Source organism: Carcharodon carcharias, chromosome 12 (assembly GCF_017639515.1).
Source record: "Carcharodon carcharias isolate sCarCar2 chromosome 12, sCarCar2.pri, whole genome shotgun sequence".
NCBI classification, from domain to species: Eukaryota; Metazoa; Chordata; class Chondrichthyes; order Lamniformes; family Lamnidae; genus Carcharodon; species Carcharodon carcharias.
The window spans coordinates 48,567,149-48,586,453 of record NC_054478.1 but is presented as its reverse complement, the minus strand read 5'-3'; the positions used below and the strand labels follow the sequence as shown (position 1 = coordinate 48,586,453).

At 39.5% G+C, this 19,305-nt stretch overlaps 1 protein-coding gene across 1 annotated transcript in view; it reads right to left on the bottom strand.

Annotated features, from left to right (window-relative positions):
* dars1 (aspartyl-tRNA synthetase 1) overlaps positions 1-19,305 on the bottom strand; it is a 73,612-nt gene that overhangs the window by 15,578 nt on the left and 38,729 nt on the right. Inside the window, exons 7-10 of the mRNA XM_041201285.1 lie at positions 18,343-18,445; positions 17,726-17,803; positions 14,021-14,080; positions 5,267-5,378 (exon numbers count right to left, since the gene is read on the bottom strand). Coding sequence (XP_041057219.1) covers positions 5,267-5,378; positions 14,021-14,080; positions 17,726-17,803; positions 18,343-18,445 — 353 coding nt within the window. The remainder of the gene's footprint in view (positions 1-5,266; positions 5,379-14,020; positions 14,081-17,725; positions 17,804-18,342; positions 18,446-19,305) is intronic.

Sequence of the window (19,305 nt, the reverse complement as noted above, 5' to 3'; positions counted from 1 at the left end):
AAGCACATAGCGTTTCCTGGCGGATGTCATGCTGAGCGGGCCTTAATTAGCCCGCCCAAGTAAAATGACGGTGATCGGCTCCGCGCCCGCCTGTGATTGGGTCAGGCCCGCCTGCCAGGCAGAAAATTCTGCCCATTGGTTATATTGCATACATTTTAATTTTCCTCAGTCAAAAATATAACCATAATAAACATTTTACACTGAAACCAGCAGCCTTGCCATTGCTGGCAACCCATGAACAATTAAGAAGTAATGGAAAGAGATACACTTTTCACCATCTCATTATGTCCTCCATGTCACAAACCATTCACTGCCAAGAGCGCAGCCAAACAACTCAATTTGCCGCATTCTCAACATGAATTTTGTGAAAGCTTGTACTATGCTTTGATTCTTAAAATGTATATTGGCCTAACAGGACATCCTGGATAATATCTGATTGTAAATTTTTGCACATTATTTTTTGCACAGTAGTTTGCAATTTCTCATTTCCTCACTGCAAGATAACTTTTTAAAATTATAAATTGTTTTTTTCCAAATGGCAGTTTCAATTTTGCAAATTTATGAACAAAGTTTTTCAAGCTCTCCAGATAAATAATACCAGTGAGTGCCATTTGAGATTAAGACTGTTGTAAAGTTGTACTAGATATACATGCTAAAAACCTACCTCTTCCTTTTAAGGGTCTCGATAATACTTTAGGCAAGCAGCTAAAAATGGTTAGTGTTACAAGCTGACTGCAGCTAATACAATGAGAAAAGTACATTTTTGCATGGTGTTTTAAGCTTTATAACAATATTCCATCAGCACAGTTTTCAAATGTGTATCAAACTTTCCATACATATGTGCATTCAAAAGGCTGATGTGACATGACTAGTATGTGGGTGAAGAGAATTAGCATGCTTTCTGCTTTTGGGTACTAGTTTGATTCTGATTTCAGCCCACACTGCTGACTATCAGCAATGCAAAAGTGAAAGTCTCTCCCTGTAAGTACACAGCCTTTCCATTGGCAAGTCCTCAGCTGTGCCTCATCATGACACATGGAAACTGGGTCTCTCACGACCTGAGGCTAAAGCTTCAGAGGAACTCTGAGGTGGCTTGGCTCCCTGACATGCATTATGCAGGCCTATTAGCATGTGGGCACACCCTGGCACTCATGAGCCAATCTTGCAGCTATGGGCAAGCAGCTCCGCAGCCTCATGGCTACCTTGGGAGAGCTGAAGGCCAAGGGAGCAAACCCTGACAAAAAAATTTGTAGTGGAGCTCAAAGTAGGACTGTTACCCTTTTGGCAACTGCTACCCGTAAGCCAATGTCAAACATAGTGCTTTGCATTCCTTTGGACTCAATCAGGAAGGTTTAGAGGGGGGATTCCTGACATTTGTGCAGCCCAGATCTCCATAAATTTTGCCTAGGCTTGCGCCCTGGAGAGGTCACTCTAGTTTTGCCATAGAGCATTAACACAACATGAGAGACAGCAGTTGAGTGATAATCCCAACTTGAATGGTATAGAAAACTGGATGTCTCTGATGGTGGGAGAGACCATCGCGCACCACTGGTCAGCCACCACCTACCTCAAGTTGGGTAGCATCCAACTGGTAAGGTGCTGACCCATTACAGTCCATCTGCTTCAATATGTGCTTGGAGCTCTGAGTGTAGAGGCAACAGATGGATGAAATCTATTGCACCAAGCAAACAAACGAAACAAACAAAAAGATGTTGCCAACTCTTTGATTGTTAAGTTGGAATATCAGGACAATGTGCATGGGACTGACAGATGAATTGCAGCTGGTTGATAGCACGTACTAGACAGTTGCGGTCAACACGGAACTTGATGGGCTGAACATAGCATTCCTACAAGAGTCCAGGCTTGTTGAGAGCGGATCACTGAAAGAAAAACATTACATGTTTGTCTGGCAGAGTAACGCTTAGAGGAAGTGCATGAGCAAAGTGTAAGTTTCGCTGTCAGCAACTCGCTACTCTCAACGATAGAACCCCCATCCCCCCGCCCCAAATGGTTCAGGACATGTTCTCTCTCTCTGCCTTTCAACTCAAAGAGCTAGTTAACCTCATGCATATCAATGCTCAAATGTCATGCTTCATTACAGAGGTGAAGACCAGTTCTTACAGGTGCATGACACTGCTTTCAGCAGAATTCCCAAGCCAGAACATCTTTACCTACTGAGGGATTTCAAGAATGGGCAAGACCATGAGGCATGGCCATCCTGCCTCGAATATCATGGGCTAGGAAAGATAAATGAGAACAGATAGAGACTACTTGAGCTTAGCTGTTAACACAAGCTTTGTGTAACTAACACCTTCTTTCAGAACAAACTATGATACAAGATAAAAACAAAAAAACTGCGGATGCTGGAAATCCAAAACAAAAACAGAATTACCTGGAAAAACTCAGCAGGTCTGGCAGCATCGGCGGAGAAGAAAGGAGTTGACGTTTCTAGTCGCCCTAGTGATATCCAAGATCAGGTGACTGGTACCAGCTGGATCTGATCACCAGTTATGACTCTCTGAACAGCATTCTCAACACATGCAGTTACCGCAGCCCTGACTATGATACAGATCACTTCCTGATTTGCACTAAGGTGAGGATGCAACCCTTGAAGCTTTTTCATTCAAAGCAGAAATGCCATTCTCATATCAACATCAGCCATACTGCCTCAGGTAAAAACCAACAGTTCTGAGACTCGATTAAACAGGTGCTGTCCGGCGTTCCCACACAGAATGCAGAAGTGAAATGGAATATACTTTCAGGTACCATCTACGATATTGTACTCTTAACATATGGTAAGAGTGGAAAAATACTGGCTGGTTCAAGGTTAATGTTACTGCGACGAAACCTGTCATTGAAGGCAAGCAGTCGCTCTCATAAATTACAAGAAAGATCTGAGTGAGAAAACTCTGAATGTACCAAGAGCCATTTGAAGTAAAGTCCAACAGACTGATCAGTGGTGCACCAATGGTTACTGGTTACAACTCTGCCAGAATATCCAGATGTCTTTCCATAGAGGGCATGTCAGGGACATGCATGAACAGATCAAAGTGGCAACAAGGTCCATTAGCAAAGAAAAGGGCTGCATTGAAAACAAAGGCAGGGGAGCCATCATCGATTGCAATAAACAGTTGGGAGAGATGGGTGGAACACTACCTTAAATTGTACTCTAGGAAAAACACTATCACTGAGGAAGCACTAGACACCATAGAAAGCCTGCCTGTCCCAGCAGAACTAGATATGGTACCCACAGTACAGGAGCTTAGCAAAGCCATTGACTCACTTGCCATGGGCAAAGGTCCATGACTAATGTTACACCACCTGAGCTTATCAAGCACAGAAATCTTCCAGGTTCTGCACAAATTTCTCTGTCTCTGCTGGAGGTAGGTGCCAGTGCCCGAGGATTTGGGTGATGCAAAGATAGTAACACTGTAAAAGAATAAGGGTGACCACAGCAATTGCAACAACTATAAAGGCATCTTTCTGCTGAGCATCATTAGAAAAGTATTTGTCCATGTTGCCCTTGTGAGAGTGTAGATCCTGGCTGAATGCATTTATCCCAAATTCCAGTGTGGTTTCAGAACTGGAAGATCTACAATTGACATGGTCTTCTCAGTCCAGCAGTTGCGAGAGAAATGTTGTGAACAATGCAGACCACTATATATTGCCATCATCGATCTCACCAAGGCATTCGACCATGTGAGCAGAGGTAGTCTATTTAAGCTGCTGGAGAAAATTGGCTGTCCACCAAAGCTGCTCAATGTGATCTCCTCTTTCCATGACAACATAATGGGTATGGTCAGCGATGATGGGGCAACATTGGAACCCAGAGTGGGATCAAACAGGATTCCTGCTCTAACACTCTTTTGCATATTCTTGTCTTTACTGCTGTCATATGCCTTCAGGTCATATACAGCGGCTATCTACTTACATTCCAGAACTGATAAAAGGCTGTTTAGCCTTGCCCAATTAAGATCCAAGACAAAGCTATGCCTGATCAGAGAATTGCTCTATATTGACAATGCCGCACTGATGTTCCATACTGAGGAACACCTGCAGCATCAAATGGACAGACACACTCACACGTGTAAAGAGTTGACCAACGCATCAGGAAGACAATTGTCATGGTCCAGGATGTTGCCATACTGCCATCATCGTCATCATTTACAATGTGACACTTGAGATTGTTAATAGCTTCACATATCTTGGCTCCACAATCACCAGCAATCTGTCATTTGATGCTGAAATCAACACATGCATTACAAAAGTTGCAGCTATTTTGCCCAAGCCAGGTAAGTGTGTATGGAACAAAAGCAACCTCACAAAATATCAAGCTGTGAGCCTACCAAGCCTGCATACTCAGCAGACTCCTCTGCAGTGGTGAGACCTGGACAACAGATGCCCAGAAGAAAAATAGGCTGAACAGTTTCCATCTTCCCTGCCTCAGATGTATCCTCAACATCTCTTGCCAGGGCAAGGTCACCAACTCAGAGGTCCTGAAGCATGCCAACAGCATCAACATAAACTTATTGCTAAGCCTACATCATCTGCGTTGCCTTGGCCACATTTATCAGGTGGATGACAGCCGTATACCCAAAGACTTTCTGTTAAGATTAGCTACAGGGTCACAACCTCCTGGGTGTTCTATACCATTGCTACAAGGACACCTACAAGTGAGAAATAAAGATGGTGAACTTGATACTAACAACTGGTGGACAGTCGCTGATGGTTGTGACCTCTGGAGGCTGATTGTTTGGAAGGGGTAAGCAGAAACAAAAAGCTCAGCTGGTCGAGAAGAGAGCCCAGAGAAAACAAAGGCCAGCGAATCATGCACTTTCTCAGCCCACTGTTTACCTCTGCCTTATTTGTTGCATAGGATGCCATCCAGAATGAGGCTCCTGAGCCACACCGGGCGATGCTTAACATCATCTTATGTGACAGAAGGCTGCCACAGATCATTGTATACATAGGGGGAGTTAAGCTAAGCATACTAAAAAGGGCCAGTGTATAGGGCAAAGAGTCTGTTTTTAATTATTACTAAATCAGGGTGTTTACTGGTATTTTAGGATTACGTTCCGCATATCTATCCATTCTTTTGTAAAAAGCAAATACCTCATCAATAAATTACTGACAATGCATAAACATGGTGAGATTGCAGTTATTCTTATCCTTATATCTTTAAAGTGTAGTATGTTCTAAACTTCGTAACATCTGCAGCTGTGACATTTATGACCAGATCAAAAAAGAAAAATAAAAGTTGATGTACCTGAAATAATTTTGGGAGTCTGGATTTCAACAAATTCCTTTTTGATTAGTGTTTCTCGGAACAGTTGGCATACAGCAGCTTGCAGATGAAAAATAGACTGACTGGTCATCGTCTGCAATAAAGTCATTCAAGGAGGTAAGTTTGTTGTATGGGTGCTGATTATAATAATTATCACTGAGATTTAAAAAATAAGTCTATTAACCGAAACATTTAGATTCATAAACAAGTTTATTTTCAATAGACTCTAATATAACTATGATCAAGTATTTTATCATAAGTTTTACTACATTAGTCAGTGTAATATTTTATCATCTGTAAGCTTGCAATCTGGTAGTTTGTCTAAAATTTGTTGGCATTTTTTTTGAAAATTAAAAGTAGCTAGTCTATTAATGCAACAGTTTCTGGCCATTTAGGAAGGGCAGAATCCATGAAGCTACATTAAAAAGGCTCTTTAAAAAATCTTAGTTCCAACTACAACTGAAATGATAAGTTAGTCTGAGAAATGTCTTGCAAAGCTGATAATTTTTTTCACCCCATTTTTGTACCTACCATCCCTCTTCAGCCATACAAGCTAATCCCTATTCCCAATCAAAGGGTTAGCAAGGCAGTCTTATTTTCCTCTCGGCACTGACCAGTTAGGTTTGTGACACCAGAACAGTTTGAGTCAGCCATAGTTTCCCTTCCCTCCAATTCAGGTGGCAAAAACTTGGCTGCACTCACTGCATTACCAAAGCACCAAAAGATATGTCATGTTTCATCTGATCACCTACATGACATGGAGAACATTAGCTGCTGACTTAATGAGAGGTGTCTGAATGAAAAATATAATTATATTAAACATAACATTCAAATATTGGTATAAAAACATGAAAGATTCACATGTCTAATTATTGACATACACAGTTAATATGCATGGTTTCCTTTTGCAACCACACAAACCTCAACTGTCACTGAGCTCATGACAACACACAATTTCACTGTTCAACAATTAAGCAGAACAAATGAACACAACGAAAGCCATATGATCCTGGTACAAGCTATCCTACCTATATATAGACACACAATATATTTTGATTTAGTCAAGTCATACAGTGACAGTATCATGTACTTAATGTTAGCTATTCGTTCACGTGAAGTGTTTTTTAATACCCCTTTATTTTCTTTTGGAAAAGAATAAACTTCAGGTAGGGAGGGAGTGGTCCCAAGTTAACTGGATACAGGAGTCAGCAAACAAATAAATTCCTAATAGGCAAAAAAGTACAATGGAGAGAGTTCCATGGATAAATAAAACTTAAAATTTAATAAAACCAGGTAAGCGACACTAAAGAAAATTATGATTAGAAAAAGAGATGAAAAGGGTTAAAAGCAATTATCAAAGGGAATAATAAGTTTGTATCTGGCCATTTCAAAATTAAACACTGTTAAAAATAGAGGCTGGACTACTCAGTGATGACAGAGGGAGGGTGAGATATTTTACAATAGGTTTATAAATGGTAATGGAGGTATACTAGAGAAAAATATGGAACATTGTTAGTAATACCACTGAAAAGGAACTGATTCCAAATAAATTAATACAACAGATTGTGGATACAGCACTTATGGTGTGCATGCTAGGCTATTGAAGGAGATCGGAGAGGAAGGTGCAAATGTACTGACAAATGCTCTTGAAACATGCAAATTATAATGAGGGACTCAAGGGTAGCCATCATAACACCTTTCAGGAAGGAAGAGAAGAATAATCAAGGTAACTATAGACCGTTTCATCTAATATCCGTTGCGGGCAAATTATTAGACCCACAAATTTGAGATTAAATTATTCAACAGTTGGGATGCACCGAATAATGAAAAAACACTCAGTACATATTTATTAAAAGCTAGAGTTAATGTTTCGAGTCGTATGACTCTTCTTCTGAAGTGTCATACGGACTTGAAACGTTAATTCTGTCTTTCTCTCCACAGATGCTGTCAGACCTGCTGAGTTTTTCCAGGAATTTTTGGTTTTGTTTCAGATTTCCAGCACCAGCAATATTTTGCTTTTATTAAAAGCTAGATGCATCAGGCAAATTTAATAGAATTATTTTGAAAAGGAGCTCCATTAGAGACTACAGAGCATATGGATTTTGATAAGATATCTCACAGGAGATTTGGTACAAAAATTCCAGTATACTATATGTAAGAAAAATGTGGGCAGAAAGTTGGTCCGCAGACAGAAAACAAAGGGTCAGAGACATTGGGGGTTGTAAGTAATATCCTTCAACTGTTATCTCCTTCCAACCTTGGCTTTACCAAGTGCAAAGAGTTCATAAAGTTTACCAGTAGGAAAGGGAAGATCCATTCAGCTGCCTCTGCAACCTTCCCCATCATTTTGCTCACTAAGCTAACATTAGTCCCTTCCACCCTCTAGTTTAACAAGTATTAAGAGTTCATAAAATTTATCAGTACAAAAGGAACCATCAATTCAATTGCTTCTGCAACTTTCCCCATCCTTTTGCTCATTAAACTCATTCCCCTCACTCCAGACTTAAAACCCCCAACCTATTTAGTCTCTCAATAATCTGTCTCTGCTCTCCTGGTTTTCCCTGGCTCCTGAGACTCTTCCCAATAAGCACCTAACCATCCAACTTCATTACCTGGCTTCTGTGCTAGCTAAAATTGTAGATGGTTTCCTCTCCTCAGGTATTGATTGCTTCCCTTTCAAAATCACTGCCATCCCCCCACTTTTCCAAAAAATGCAACCTCAACCAGCACTTTGAAACTTCTACAGTTCTAAAGTCTGCTTCAGTGATAACCCTCCACACTTTGGAGGAAACACCTTGTTGCTGCTTGCTCTTATAAACAACCAGTTGTGATTTCAGTTCATTTACTGTTTGTTGAGTCTTATTTCATTGAGGGAGGGGTGTTGTGATCCTGGGATCTGTGACATTGGCAGATTGCATATGGCTGCTGTAGGACCAGAGTGCAAGGCAGATTCTAGCCAAATTAGGGGGATTAATGTCTACAAAGTCCTGTTTAGGGACTCCTCCCTCTCATCTTACTGCATGACTTCTACAAACTTTGCTGGATTTGCTTTATAAAAGTAGGGCAGAGCCTTCTGTAGTTGAGAAACTTTTATGAGCTTATGCCAGCAGCTATTGTGTGAGAAGTTGCAAGAACTACGAGGTCACCCCTGAGCAGCTGGAGAGGGGAAACAGAGGGCGGGGAAGAGGGGAAACCATGGTACTATTCGAAGAAGAACAGGTGAATTCAACTTGGTGTCCTCGCCCACATTTATTCTAAAACAAATTATCTAGTCATTATCTCATTTTTGTTTATGGGATCTTTTTGTGCGCAAATTGGTTGCCATGTGTCCCTACACCACAACAGTGACTACATCTCAAAAAATATAGGTGGTCAGTTGTAAACTGTGGTCAACTACGGAGCTACCGAGGTGTTAGACTAGGTTTTAATCTGTCTAATGTTGCTCGGATAACTATCCTGGTAAGTACTGCGGAACTGTCCCAAGTCTCCAACTCTAGCTCAAAGTCAGGTGACATTCGCCAAGGGTCTTGGGGAATTGCCCATTGGAAGTTTAAACTTCCTGGGCAATTCCCACATAGGTCCATGTGTCAGGGCTTCCACAGGGTCCCAATGCACATATTCAGTCATATGTCCGGTTTCCAGCAATCCAGAGGCCAAATGGTTTGGCCTTAACGTCTCGGGAACTGCTGCAACAAGCATGTCAATGCCTTGATTCCTTGAATCCTATATTGAATTCCGGGAAAACAAAACAGGCAAAAATCAGATTCCAGACAGTAAGTATTTGAAATTTAAACGGCAATTGCAAACTGCTGCCATTGAACACTCAAATTCAGTCCACTTTGGCTAACAGCACCAGACTTAATGTCTGACAACTCTTCTTTCCATAGGCAGCAGTCAGCTAACTTGGGGATATTTATTTATAAGCATGCTATCAAGTTAAATTTTCACTAAAATTCATCAATTGATTGATGACACAAATCTGGCAAATGAGTGCAGCTGAGGAAACTGAGTGCAAACCTGAGAGTTTGGGGAGTGGAGGAGTTCGGTGAAGGGGGGGGAAAGGAGGTGCTCATTTATTTTGCTTCTTCTGCCTTTCTCACCCTGTACGAATTGGTTCTTACTCTACTACAGGGAAAGGAGTTAGCTGTTTGGTGAGTATCTGGTAAGTGGTTAAAGTCTATTATATTTTTAATGTTTAAAATAGTATACTAACTGGTGGTAAAGTTAATAAAATATACAAAAAGAAAAATAAATAAGCGAATAATATAATTAAATAATTAATTAAAACACACTAAGGATGGCAGGACAGGTGATGTGTCAAGGCTGCAGCATGTGATAGCTCCTGGATACCACTGTGATTTAGGGCAAACACATCTGCAGTAAGTGTTTGCAGCTCAAGGAACTTCGGCTCAGTCACTGAGCTGGAAGCTGAGCTGTAGACTCTATGGCACATGAAGGAAGCAGAAAGTTACCTGGATGCTTTACACCAGAAGGCTGTCACACTACTTAGGATAGTGCCTTGTGATTTGGTCAGTGGTCAGGGACAGGAGAGTGTGACTGCGAGTGAGGCAGGTAAGGGGACCCGGAGGGCAGGAGTGTCAGCCTCTGCAATTGTCCAATAGGTTTGAGGTACAGTCAGCTTGTTTGGAAGAGAGTGGGGCTGCAGGGTGGATGAGCAAACAGATCATGGCACCATGGTACAGGAAGCCAAAAGGAACGTAGTGGTAGTAGGGGACAATTTCTGAGGGGGATTGACACTCTTCTCTGCAGCAAAAAACAAGAGACCAGACGGCTCTGTTGCCTGTCCGGTGCCAGGGTCCGGGACAACTGCTCAGGGCTGGAGGGGAATTTGCAGTGGTAGGGGGGAAGGATCCGATTGTTGTGGTCAATGTAGGTACCAACGACATAGGTAGAAATAGGAAGGAGGTTCTGCACAGAGAGTATGAGGAGCTAGGCACTAAATTAAAGAGCAGAACTTCAAAGGTTAGATTACCTATACAGGTAATGGGATTATTACTGATAATTCAGGTAATAATCTCTGGATTATTATCCAAGATGCGTGCAAATTGGCATAGGGTACATAAAATTAGAGAGATGAATACGTGGCTCAAAGACTGGTCTGGGAGAAGTGGGTTCCGGTGTGTGGGCACTGCCACCAATACTGAGGAAAGTGGGGGCTGCATTGTTGGGACGGTATACACCGGAACCATGCTGGGAGCAATGTTCTTGCGAACCGTATAACTGGGAAGTAGAGAGGATTCTAAACGAAACAGTGGGCACAAAGGATCAAATGTGGAAAGATGTGGTATATCAAAGAGTAGAAACAAGGTAAGAGAGGGAAATAGTAAATGGGAAATGAGGGTCAGGAACAGAGAGAAAAAAACCTAAGTATGCACCAACAATCAAGACTAGATGTTACAAAGGTAAAAAACAAAAAAGCTAAAGGCTCTGTATCTGAATGCATGTAGCATTCATATAGTAGACAAACTGATAGTGCACATTATAGTAAATAAATATGATCTGATAGCCATTACGGAGACATGGCTACAAGATGACAAGGATTGGGTCCTGAATATTGAGGGGTACATGACATTCAAGAAGAATAGGAAGCTAGGTAAAGGTGGAGAGGTAGCACTGTTAATCAAGGATGGCGTTTGTGAAATAGTTACAGATGGCCTTGGTTCAGGAGATCAGAATATAGAATCGGTTTGGGTGGAGATGAGGAACAATAGAGGAAAGAAATCATTAGTGGCAGTGGTCTACAGGCCCCCTAACAGTAACCACAATGTAGGACACAGGACACAAGAAGAAATATTATGTTCTTGTGATAAAGTGAAAGCAATAAGCATCGGTGATTTTAATCTACATATAAACTGGAAAAATCAGATTGGCAGTAGTAGCCTGGATGAGGCGTGTATAGAATGCTTTCGAGATAGTTTCTTAGAGCAGCACATTCTGGAACCAAACACAGAGCAAGTTATATTAGACTTGGTATTGTGTAATGCGACAGGATTAATTAATGAACTCAGAGTAAAGGCACCCCTAGGTAGCAGCGACCACAATGGGATTGAATTTTAAATCCAGTTTGAAAGGGAGAAGAATGGGTCTAAGATCAGTATTTAAACTTAAATAAGGGCAACCATGTGGGCATGAAAGCTGAGCTAATGAAATAAACTAAGATACCAGGCTAGAAGATAGATCAATAGAAAAGAAGTGGCAGACATTTAAGGGGATATTTCAGAATACTCAGAATAAGCATATTCATACTATAAAGAAAAAATTCTAGGACGACGACCACCATCCATGGTTAACCAAAGAAGTTAGGGAAAGCATCAAACTTCAGAAAAAGCATATAACTGCACAAAGATGGCTGGCAGGTCATATGATTGGTCAGAACATAAAGAATGGCAGAGAATGACGAAAAGGTTAATCAGGAGAAATAAATTAAGAGTATGAGAGAAAGCTAGCTAGAAATGTAAAAACAGATAAGAGGTTCTACAGAAATTTAAAAAGGAAAAGAGTAAGTAAAGTGAGTATTGGTCATCTAGAGAGTGAGAATGGGAAGTTAATAGTGGCTAATAAGGAAATGGCAGATGAAATTAGCAAATATTTTGCTTCTGTCTTCACTATAGAGGATATAAAAAACATTCCAGTGATAGCTGTAAATTAGGAGGTGGTAGGGAATGAGGGAATGAGGAAATTATAATCACTAGGGAAGCGGAACTAAGCAAACTGATGGAGCTGTGGGCTGACAAGTACCTAGGTCCAGATAGACTTCATCCTACGGTCTTAAAAGAGGTGGCTAATGAGGTAGTAGAAGTGTTGGTATTAATTTTCCAAAATTCCCTAGATTCTGGAAAGGTCCCATCAGATTGGAAAGTAGCAAAAAAAACCCTCTATTCAAGAGGGGAGGGAGGCAGAAAACAGGAAATTATAGACCAGTTAGTTTGACGTCTGCCATGGGGAAGGTGTTAGAATCGATCATTAAAGAGGTTATATAGCTGGGCACTTAGAAAAACTCATGGTAATTAGGAAGAGTCAGCGTGGTTCTGTGAAAGGGGAATCATGTTTAACCAATTTATTAGAGCTCTTTGAAGGAGTAACATGTGCTGTGGATCAAGAAGAACCTGTAGACATACTCTCTTTGGGTTTCCAGAAGGCATTTGATAAGATGCCTCATCGAAGGTTGTTGCAGATAATAAAAGCTCATAGTGTAGAGGATAATATATTAGCATGGACAGAAGATTGGCTAGCTGGCAGAAAGCAGAGAGTATGCATAAATGGGTCTTTTTCTGATTGGCAGGATGTGACAAGTGGAGTCCCACAGGGGTCTGTGCTGGGGCCTCAACTTTTTACAATTTACATCAATGACTTAGATGAGGGGAGCGAAGGCATGGTAGCTAAATTTGCAGACGACACAAAGATAGGTTGAGTGAGTGGGCAAAAATCTGGCAGCTGGAATTTAATGTGGGAAAATGTGAAGTTGTTTACTTTGGTAGGAAGAATAAAAAAGCAGAGTATTATTTAAACAGATAATAACTGCAGAATTCTAAGGTGCAGAGAGACCTAGGCGTTCTAATGCATGAGTCACAAAAAGTTAGTATGCATATACAGCACGTAATCAAGAAGGCTCATGGAATGCTATCCTTTATTATGAGAGGAATTGAACATAAAAGTAAGGATGTTATGCTTCAGTTATATAGGGTATTGGTAAGACTGCATCTCGAAATTGTGTGCTGTTTTGGTCTCCTTATTTAAGGAAAGATGTAGATGCGTTGGGGGCAGTTCAGAGGAGTTTACTAGATTGATACTTGGAATGAATGGGTTGTCTTATGAGGATAGGTTGGACAGGCTGGGCTTGAAGTATATAAGATCTTGAATGGTCTTGACAAGGTGGTCGTGGAAAGGATGTTTCCTCTTGTGGGTGAGTGCAGAACTAGGGGGCACTGTTTTAAAATTAGAGATCATCCTCAGAGGACAGGGATGGAGGAGAAATTTTTTCTCAGAGGGTTGTGTGACTTTGGAACTCTCTGCCTCAGAAAGCGTTGGAGATGGGGTCATTGCATATTTTTAAGGCAGAGATAGATAGTTATTGGGGGTAGATGGGACTGTGGAATTCGAAACGCAAACAGATCAGCCATGATCTTATTGAATGGCGGAGCAGGCTTGAGGGGCTGAATGGCCTACTTCTGCTCCTATTTCATATGTTCATAATTAATAGTATAGAACATCTCTACACCAAAAACATTAGTTACCAATTAAGCTTACTGGATTGTTTCAGGATTGACTAAGTAAAATAGGAACAAAGTGAGTAGCTTCTGTTAAGGTGAAACAACCAAATGTATATGTAGAAAACTGCTAATAATGCTGGTAACTTTCTAAGAGTGAAAATTATAAACTTTGGACATTTTGTGACAGCACAAGCGAGATAAGCTCAACTCAATTACAAGATCAAGGCAGTGATGGAGAAGAAGCCTGACAGTCAACTTCAGTCAAGTAGACAATTCAATATTAGATACATTAGTGAAGAGTATCCATGATTACTGTTACTAACAGGTAGTACAAGGGATGTCAAACTGTATACAAGTTAGACAAGAGCATAGTACTGCAGATGGTGGAAATCTGAAATAAGAATCGAAAATGGAAGAAATACTTGGCACATCTGGAGAGAAAGAGAGTTAATGTTTCAGGTCAACGATGATCCATTGTCAGAACACCATATTTGATTTAGCTTACCCTTAGGTCAATTATTCGATTATCAAGTCTTGTATCTTGGTTGACAGTCGCCCTTCCTTCCTAGATATGAAAAGTGTAATATATAAGAATATGATCATGAGGTTAAATAATTATAGTCACTGAATCTTGTTTGCAAGTTACTGTACCAGTAGCCTATTGGTATTTTGGTGGAAGGGCATACTCTGAGCAGAAATTCTAAATTGCAGGGAATTTCTCTGCTTCCTCCCCTTCCAAAATCTCAAGCTGTTCTAAATCAGCAAATTAACCAATACAAAAGTGTGAAAAATTGGCTTGGGATAATTGGTCAAATTACACTGGAAGGTATTGGCCTAGACTTTCCAATGGTAACCTATGAATAGTTGCCCATAAGATGAATGAGTTGTCATTAGTGCTATGATCAGTAAACCTACTCTATTATCTTGCGGTGCATTAGAAGGATAACAATGGTGGCTGAAGAACCACAATGGGAGGAAGCAGCTACCATGACAAAAACAACACAATGCACTGATATGTTAAAAAATGTACAACTCTAACATTAACTGCAATGAAATACTATTTTTAGGTTTTTGGTTGTTGATCTCACAAGGCTGCAACCATCTGCTTCTAACAGTTTAACTGAGCGCACCCCCCCTCCACTTCAGACACCTGCACCCTGTCAGACATGTTGTCCCAAAGGATTTTATTTTTGTCCTCTGTAATACGTCATGTCATTAAGCTGTCAAAAACAGTAGAACAAAGTCTTAAAAGTGCACCATTTTTGATCGTTTATGGACTGTAATATTATTTATTTTCATTATTTCTAGGCATAGAACATTCCCACGTTTTATAATCAAGGTATACTTAAAAAAACACAAAAATTACAATTTGAAGTATTGCCATTCAAAATAGCTTTACACTAATTAATTTCAGTTGGAGCTCAAATTAATTTTCATTCATTAAGCTCTCAACGTGAAGCACTGGTACAATATTGATACAATACTGCTCCATTTGTCTATGATAACATCCAACATCATCAGAAATTTCACAAAATCAAAGTTAACATGCCATTAGATCAGTAATCATACTCATAAATCATTATGACTGAAGTTAACAGCAAATTTAGTGGTAAAATACAGGCTGCTTCAAATAGCCAATTGTGGATACTACATATTTTAATTTGTTTCAATTGGATCTGTTATTAGAAAACCACAGAGTTAATATAGTTGTTAATCTGAGTGAGAACAGGCAGTTAAACTGTCAGGGTGCAAGCTTCAAATGTAATTCTTGTGTTAAATAACTTGTTGGATGTAGGTTGCAAATTTACTATCAGACTATTTAATTTATAGCTGTCGGCACATATATAATTTTTGGTCAGGGTTGAAAAGAAACATAACAATTACGCCAACCGTCTCACATATAGCTTCTTTTATGGACACGTGATCAATGATTAAGAAATGGCTATTAGTTAGATAATAATGTGCTTCAATTACTACATACACAATGGAAGAAACTATCTACTGCAACTTTCAATCAAGTTAATGTATCTTTATATTTGTAGATTAAGAAATAAAGATTATATTACACAAAAAACACAAGGGTTAGTGAAATGTATTGTGCAAAGTACTTTCCCCACTGTGATTTATTCGTAGATTATCAAGGATCTCTTCCCTATTAAGAAGAAATTATGGTTTACATTTCTACAGCGCTGCCACAGGAGATTTGACATTTTAGGCAGACTGGAATCTGATACATGTCCAGCTGAACATGGGCTCATGTCAACAAGATCCCATGCTGCAAAAATTGGGTAGGGTGTGGGGAAAATCAAACTCCTTTTCATGACAAGATATTTAATTAAATCCCTAATTCAGTACTACTTGAATATTGCTTTATACTAGTTTACAGAATAACTGCAGCTCCACTAATCCAGCTGTTCGCAGGCTGACCTCAATTAATCCCGTCTCAGAACCTGTACCAGATCTGACATGGTGCATTTCCTGCAAATGGGAAAAGAGGATGGAACACTTCTTGTGTCAGATCATCTGAAACAGGATAAAATTTTACTCACAAGAAGATTTGAGTACAGGATTAGTGAAGTCTTAGTTCAATTGTATAGAATCTTGGTTAGACCACACCTGGAGTACTGTGTGCAGTTTTGTTCCCCTTACCTTAGAAAAGATATTATTCTCATAGGAGCACAACCAAGGTTCACCAGACTTGTTGTCGGGATGTCCTATTAAGAGAGATTGGGGAATCTGGGCCTGTGTTCTTTAGAGTTTCAAAGAATGGGAGGGGATCTCCTTGAAACCTAGACAGGGTAGATGCAGGTAAGATGTTTCCCCTGGTTGGAGAGTCTAGAACCAGGGGACACAATTTCAAAATAAGGGGGAAGCCACTTAGGACTGAGGTGTGGAGAAATTTCTTTACTCAGAGGGTTGTGAATCTTTGGAATTCTCTACCCCAGAGGGCTATGGAAGCTCAATCATTGAGTATGCTTAAAGAAGAGATTGACAGATTTCTAAATACCAATGATAAAGGAATATGGGGATAGTGTGGGAAAAAGCCATTGAAGTGGATGATCAGCTATGGTCGTATTGAACGGTGGAGTAGGCTTGACAGGCTGAATGGCCTATTCCTGTTCCTATGAGTGCACTCTGTCAATACTGGGCTTGGTTGTTAGATTGATTATTATTAGAAATGACGCTGTTTGCTTCTACAAGGGTACCAAATACATCAAGGTTTTTGTATATGTAGAATCAATTATAACATATGATTCTGTTGTGTTTCAAGTGAAGTATATCTGTGAATGTTTAGAAAAGAAAGGAATCATTTACATACAGTTTGTAGGTAGGATTGCATTGAAACATTTCTTCAATTGATAACATTCTTAATTCATGAACACATGGTGACAAAATTATTTCTGTCCATTCAGTACAACATTTGAAATAGTAATGCTCTAGATAACAAGGCATAATACTGGTGAATTTCACTGCACCTCTAATGAATTTACCAATTGTCAGTCTGCTGAGCGAAAGGATACACTTTGGGATATGAACAACTGACAAAGTTAAAACTGCAATATGATGTCAGGCAATTACAAGAGCATAATTTAAAGTTTCCCTGTCAGAATGTAGAACCAGTTCCAGTTAGGGAAAGGCTAAGCGGAAGTCAAATCTGAGATGGTAGGACTACTTACAGGGAGAAATGAATAGATGAATGAAAGTGGGGAAAACAGTCACCTTGGATGGCACTGGAGAGGAGCGTGCTGCAAAGCTCTTGTGACATCAACGGCCAACCAGGTCATGAACAACTGTTCGACTGACCATGGGTATAAACAGAATTACATAGGAATGCATATGAAATTTAGTTCAGTAAATAGTAATTTGTCTGTCAAGGGAAGGCGATGACAACACATCCTTCCATGATTTTGACATGAGTGACACTTTTACATCTACTTATTGGAAGTTCAATTGTATAGGTGTTCTACTTCATTTATTTGATCAAATCTTGCTTGTGTAGGAGTTAATCGAGTTCAAATATGTTTTGAAGTGCCAAGTAACAACCCAGTAGATATAGAAATTATTTGGTAACTTTTAACCAAGCAGGATCCAAACAAGGCAAAGGAAAAGAAAAATTAAGTTTGGAGAATCATGTGAAATTTAGTGCATGCTAAACGTAAGTAAAATAGAGTACTGGAATGCTCAATAAGATTTGCATTGTATTATTTACCTCATCACCTGTTTCAGGACGCATTGCATCCTCTAGCTGCAAAGGCAGGCGTGGCTCAGCTGCACTGATAACATAGATCTGAAAACAAATGATGGCATAAATAGTCAGATCGTAACAAAACAACAGTGAGCACCAAAATAACTGTAGGGACACAGTTTCCATCTAAAAACATTTCCTCAAGTACAACAGAAACTGAATTTGCATAGTAAATATGCATGTTGGCCTCTAATTGCATATTGCAGAAACCAACTGGCTTAATGTTAAGCTGTGCTGATGTTTTATTTTAAAGCAGCAGAGAAAACCAACTGGGATTGTTGACTCTATGTAAAGCATGCTAATTAAAAGGCACCATTAATGTTTTGTGTTAAAACTTTATATGTAAAAAGTATAATGGGCACTGAAATGTAATACAGTAACTCATGATTTCAGGTAACTAGCTTGCAAAATGAGTCTTAATACACAGCTGAAAAGTCCACAAACGACTGTAATTTGAAATAGGATTCCCCACAACCACAATTGTATTTTATACTTTCTCAGGTTATACCCATGCTGAACTACTCTATTAGATTTCATTCTACTTTTAGTGCATATTTCCCAACTTAAATGGATAGACTTACTTTTTCAATGTGTAGTTCAACATCTTGTTGGGAACAGCTCTCTATTTTTTGCTCCACTTTCCTTACAATACCTTCCACATCCACTATACTCTCTTTGCTGATGCTATGTAAAATAAAAAAAAACAGTATTTATAATCTATAATTCCACTGCATATATTGTTGTTGCATTACATACCACCTCACTGTGCAATAGAAAAATGTTGCAAATCTTATTTTGCCCGATTAACTTTGATCAGGTACAACATGTAACACAAGAAATCTAACAAAATGGTGTACAATTATTTGTCATTTATGGAGCACTCACAGAATAGAAAATGAACCAAATGAATCACTCCAGAGTTTGCTCTGATTTTAGACAGCCAATCTGTAGTGGCTCCTACAAACCAAGATCTCACTTTGGCTATTAAGGTGTTGAGTCTATTACATGACCTACAAACACTAATGCCATAGTACATGCATACTGAAGAGATAGCTATATTTCCAAAGAATTGGAAAGCTTTTTTTGTATTATCCCAGCACTGACAACCAATTCCTCAGTTTTCTTTCCCTTGGAGTCTATTTCTTTCTTTGCCTTGCTGACAAAGTTCCAGATATACCTTTGCTCGACTTAGCAATTTGGATTCAGAAATGCAAAGATCAAACTTGCACTGCATCTGCCATCTTAAATTCAGGATCTGAAGTTTTATTTCCATTGTGATCCACTGTGCGATTACTGAACGTACTTTGAGTTTGCACATCAACTTCAGTGTCATAATGCAGTGAAATAGGCATAAAAGTGAGTTAATCCTTAGAATGTCCACAAAAATATGCTTTGAGTCATGCAGATGACTGATAAATACCCCTTTGATCAAATAATACAAAACTTAAAAGGTTATGAAATAAGTGATTTGTTTCTCATTGGTAGATAGGAAATAGAAACTATAGATTGGGGCAGGAATGTCCAAATTTTCTATTAATCTGGGC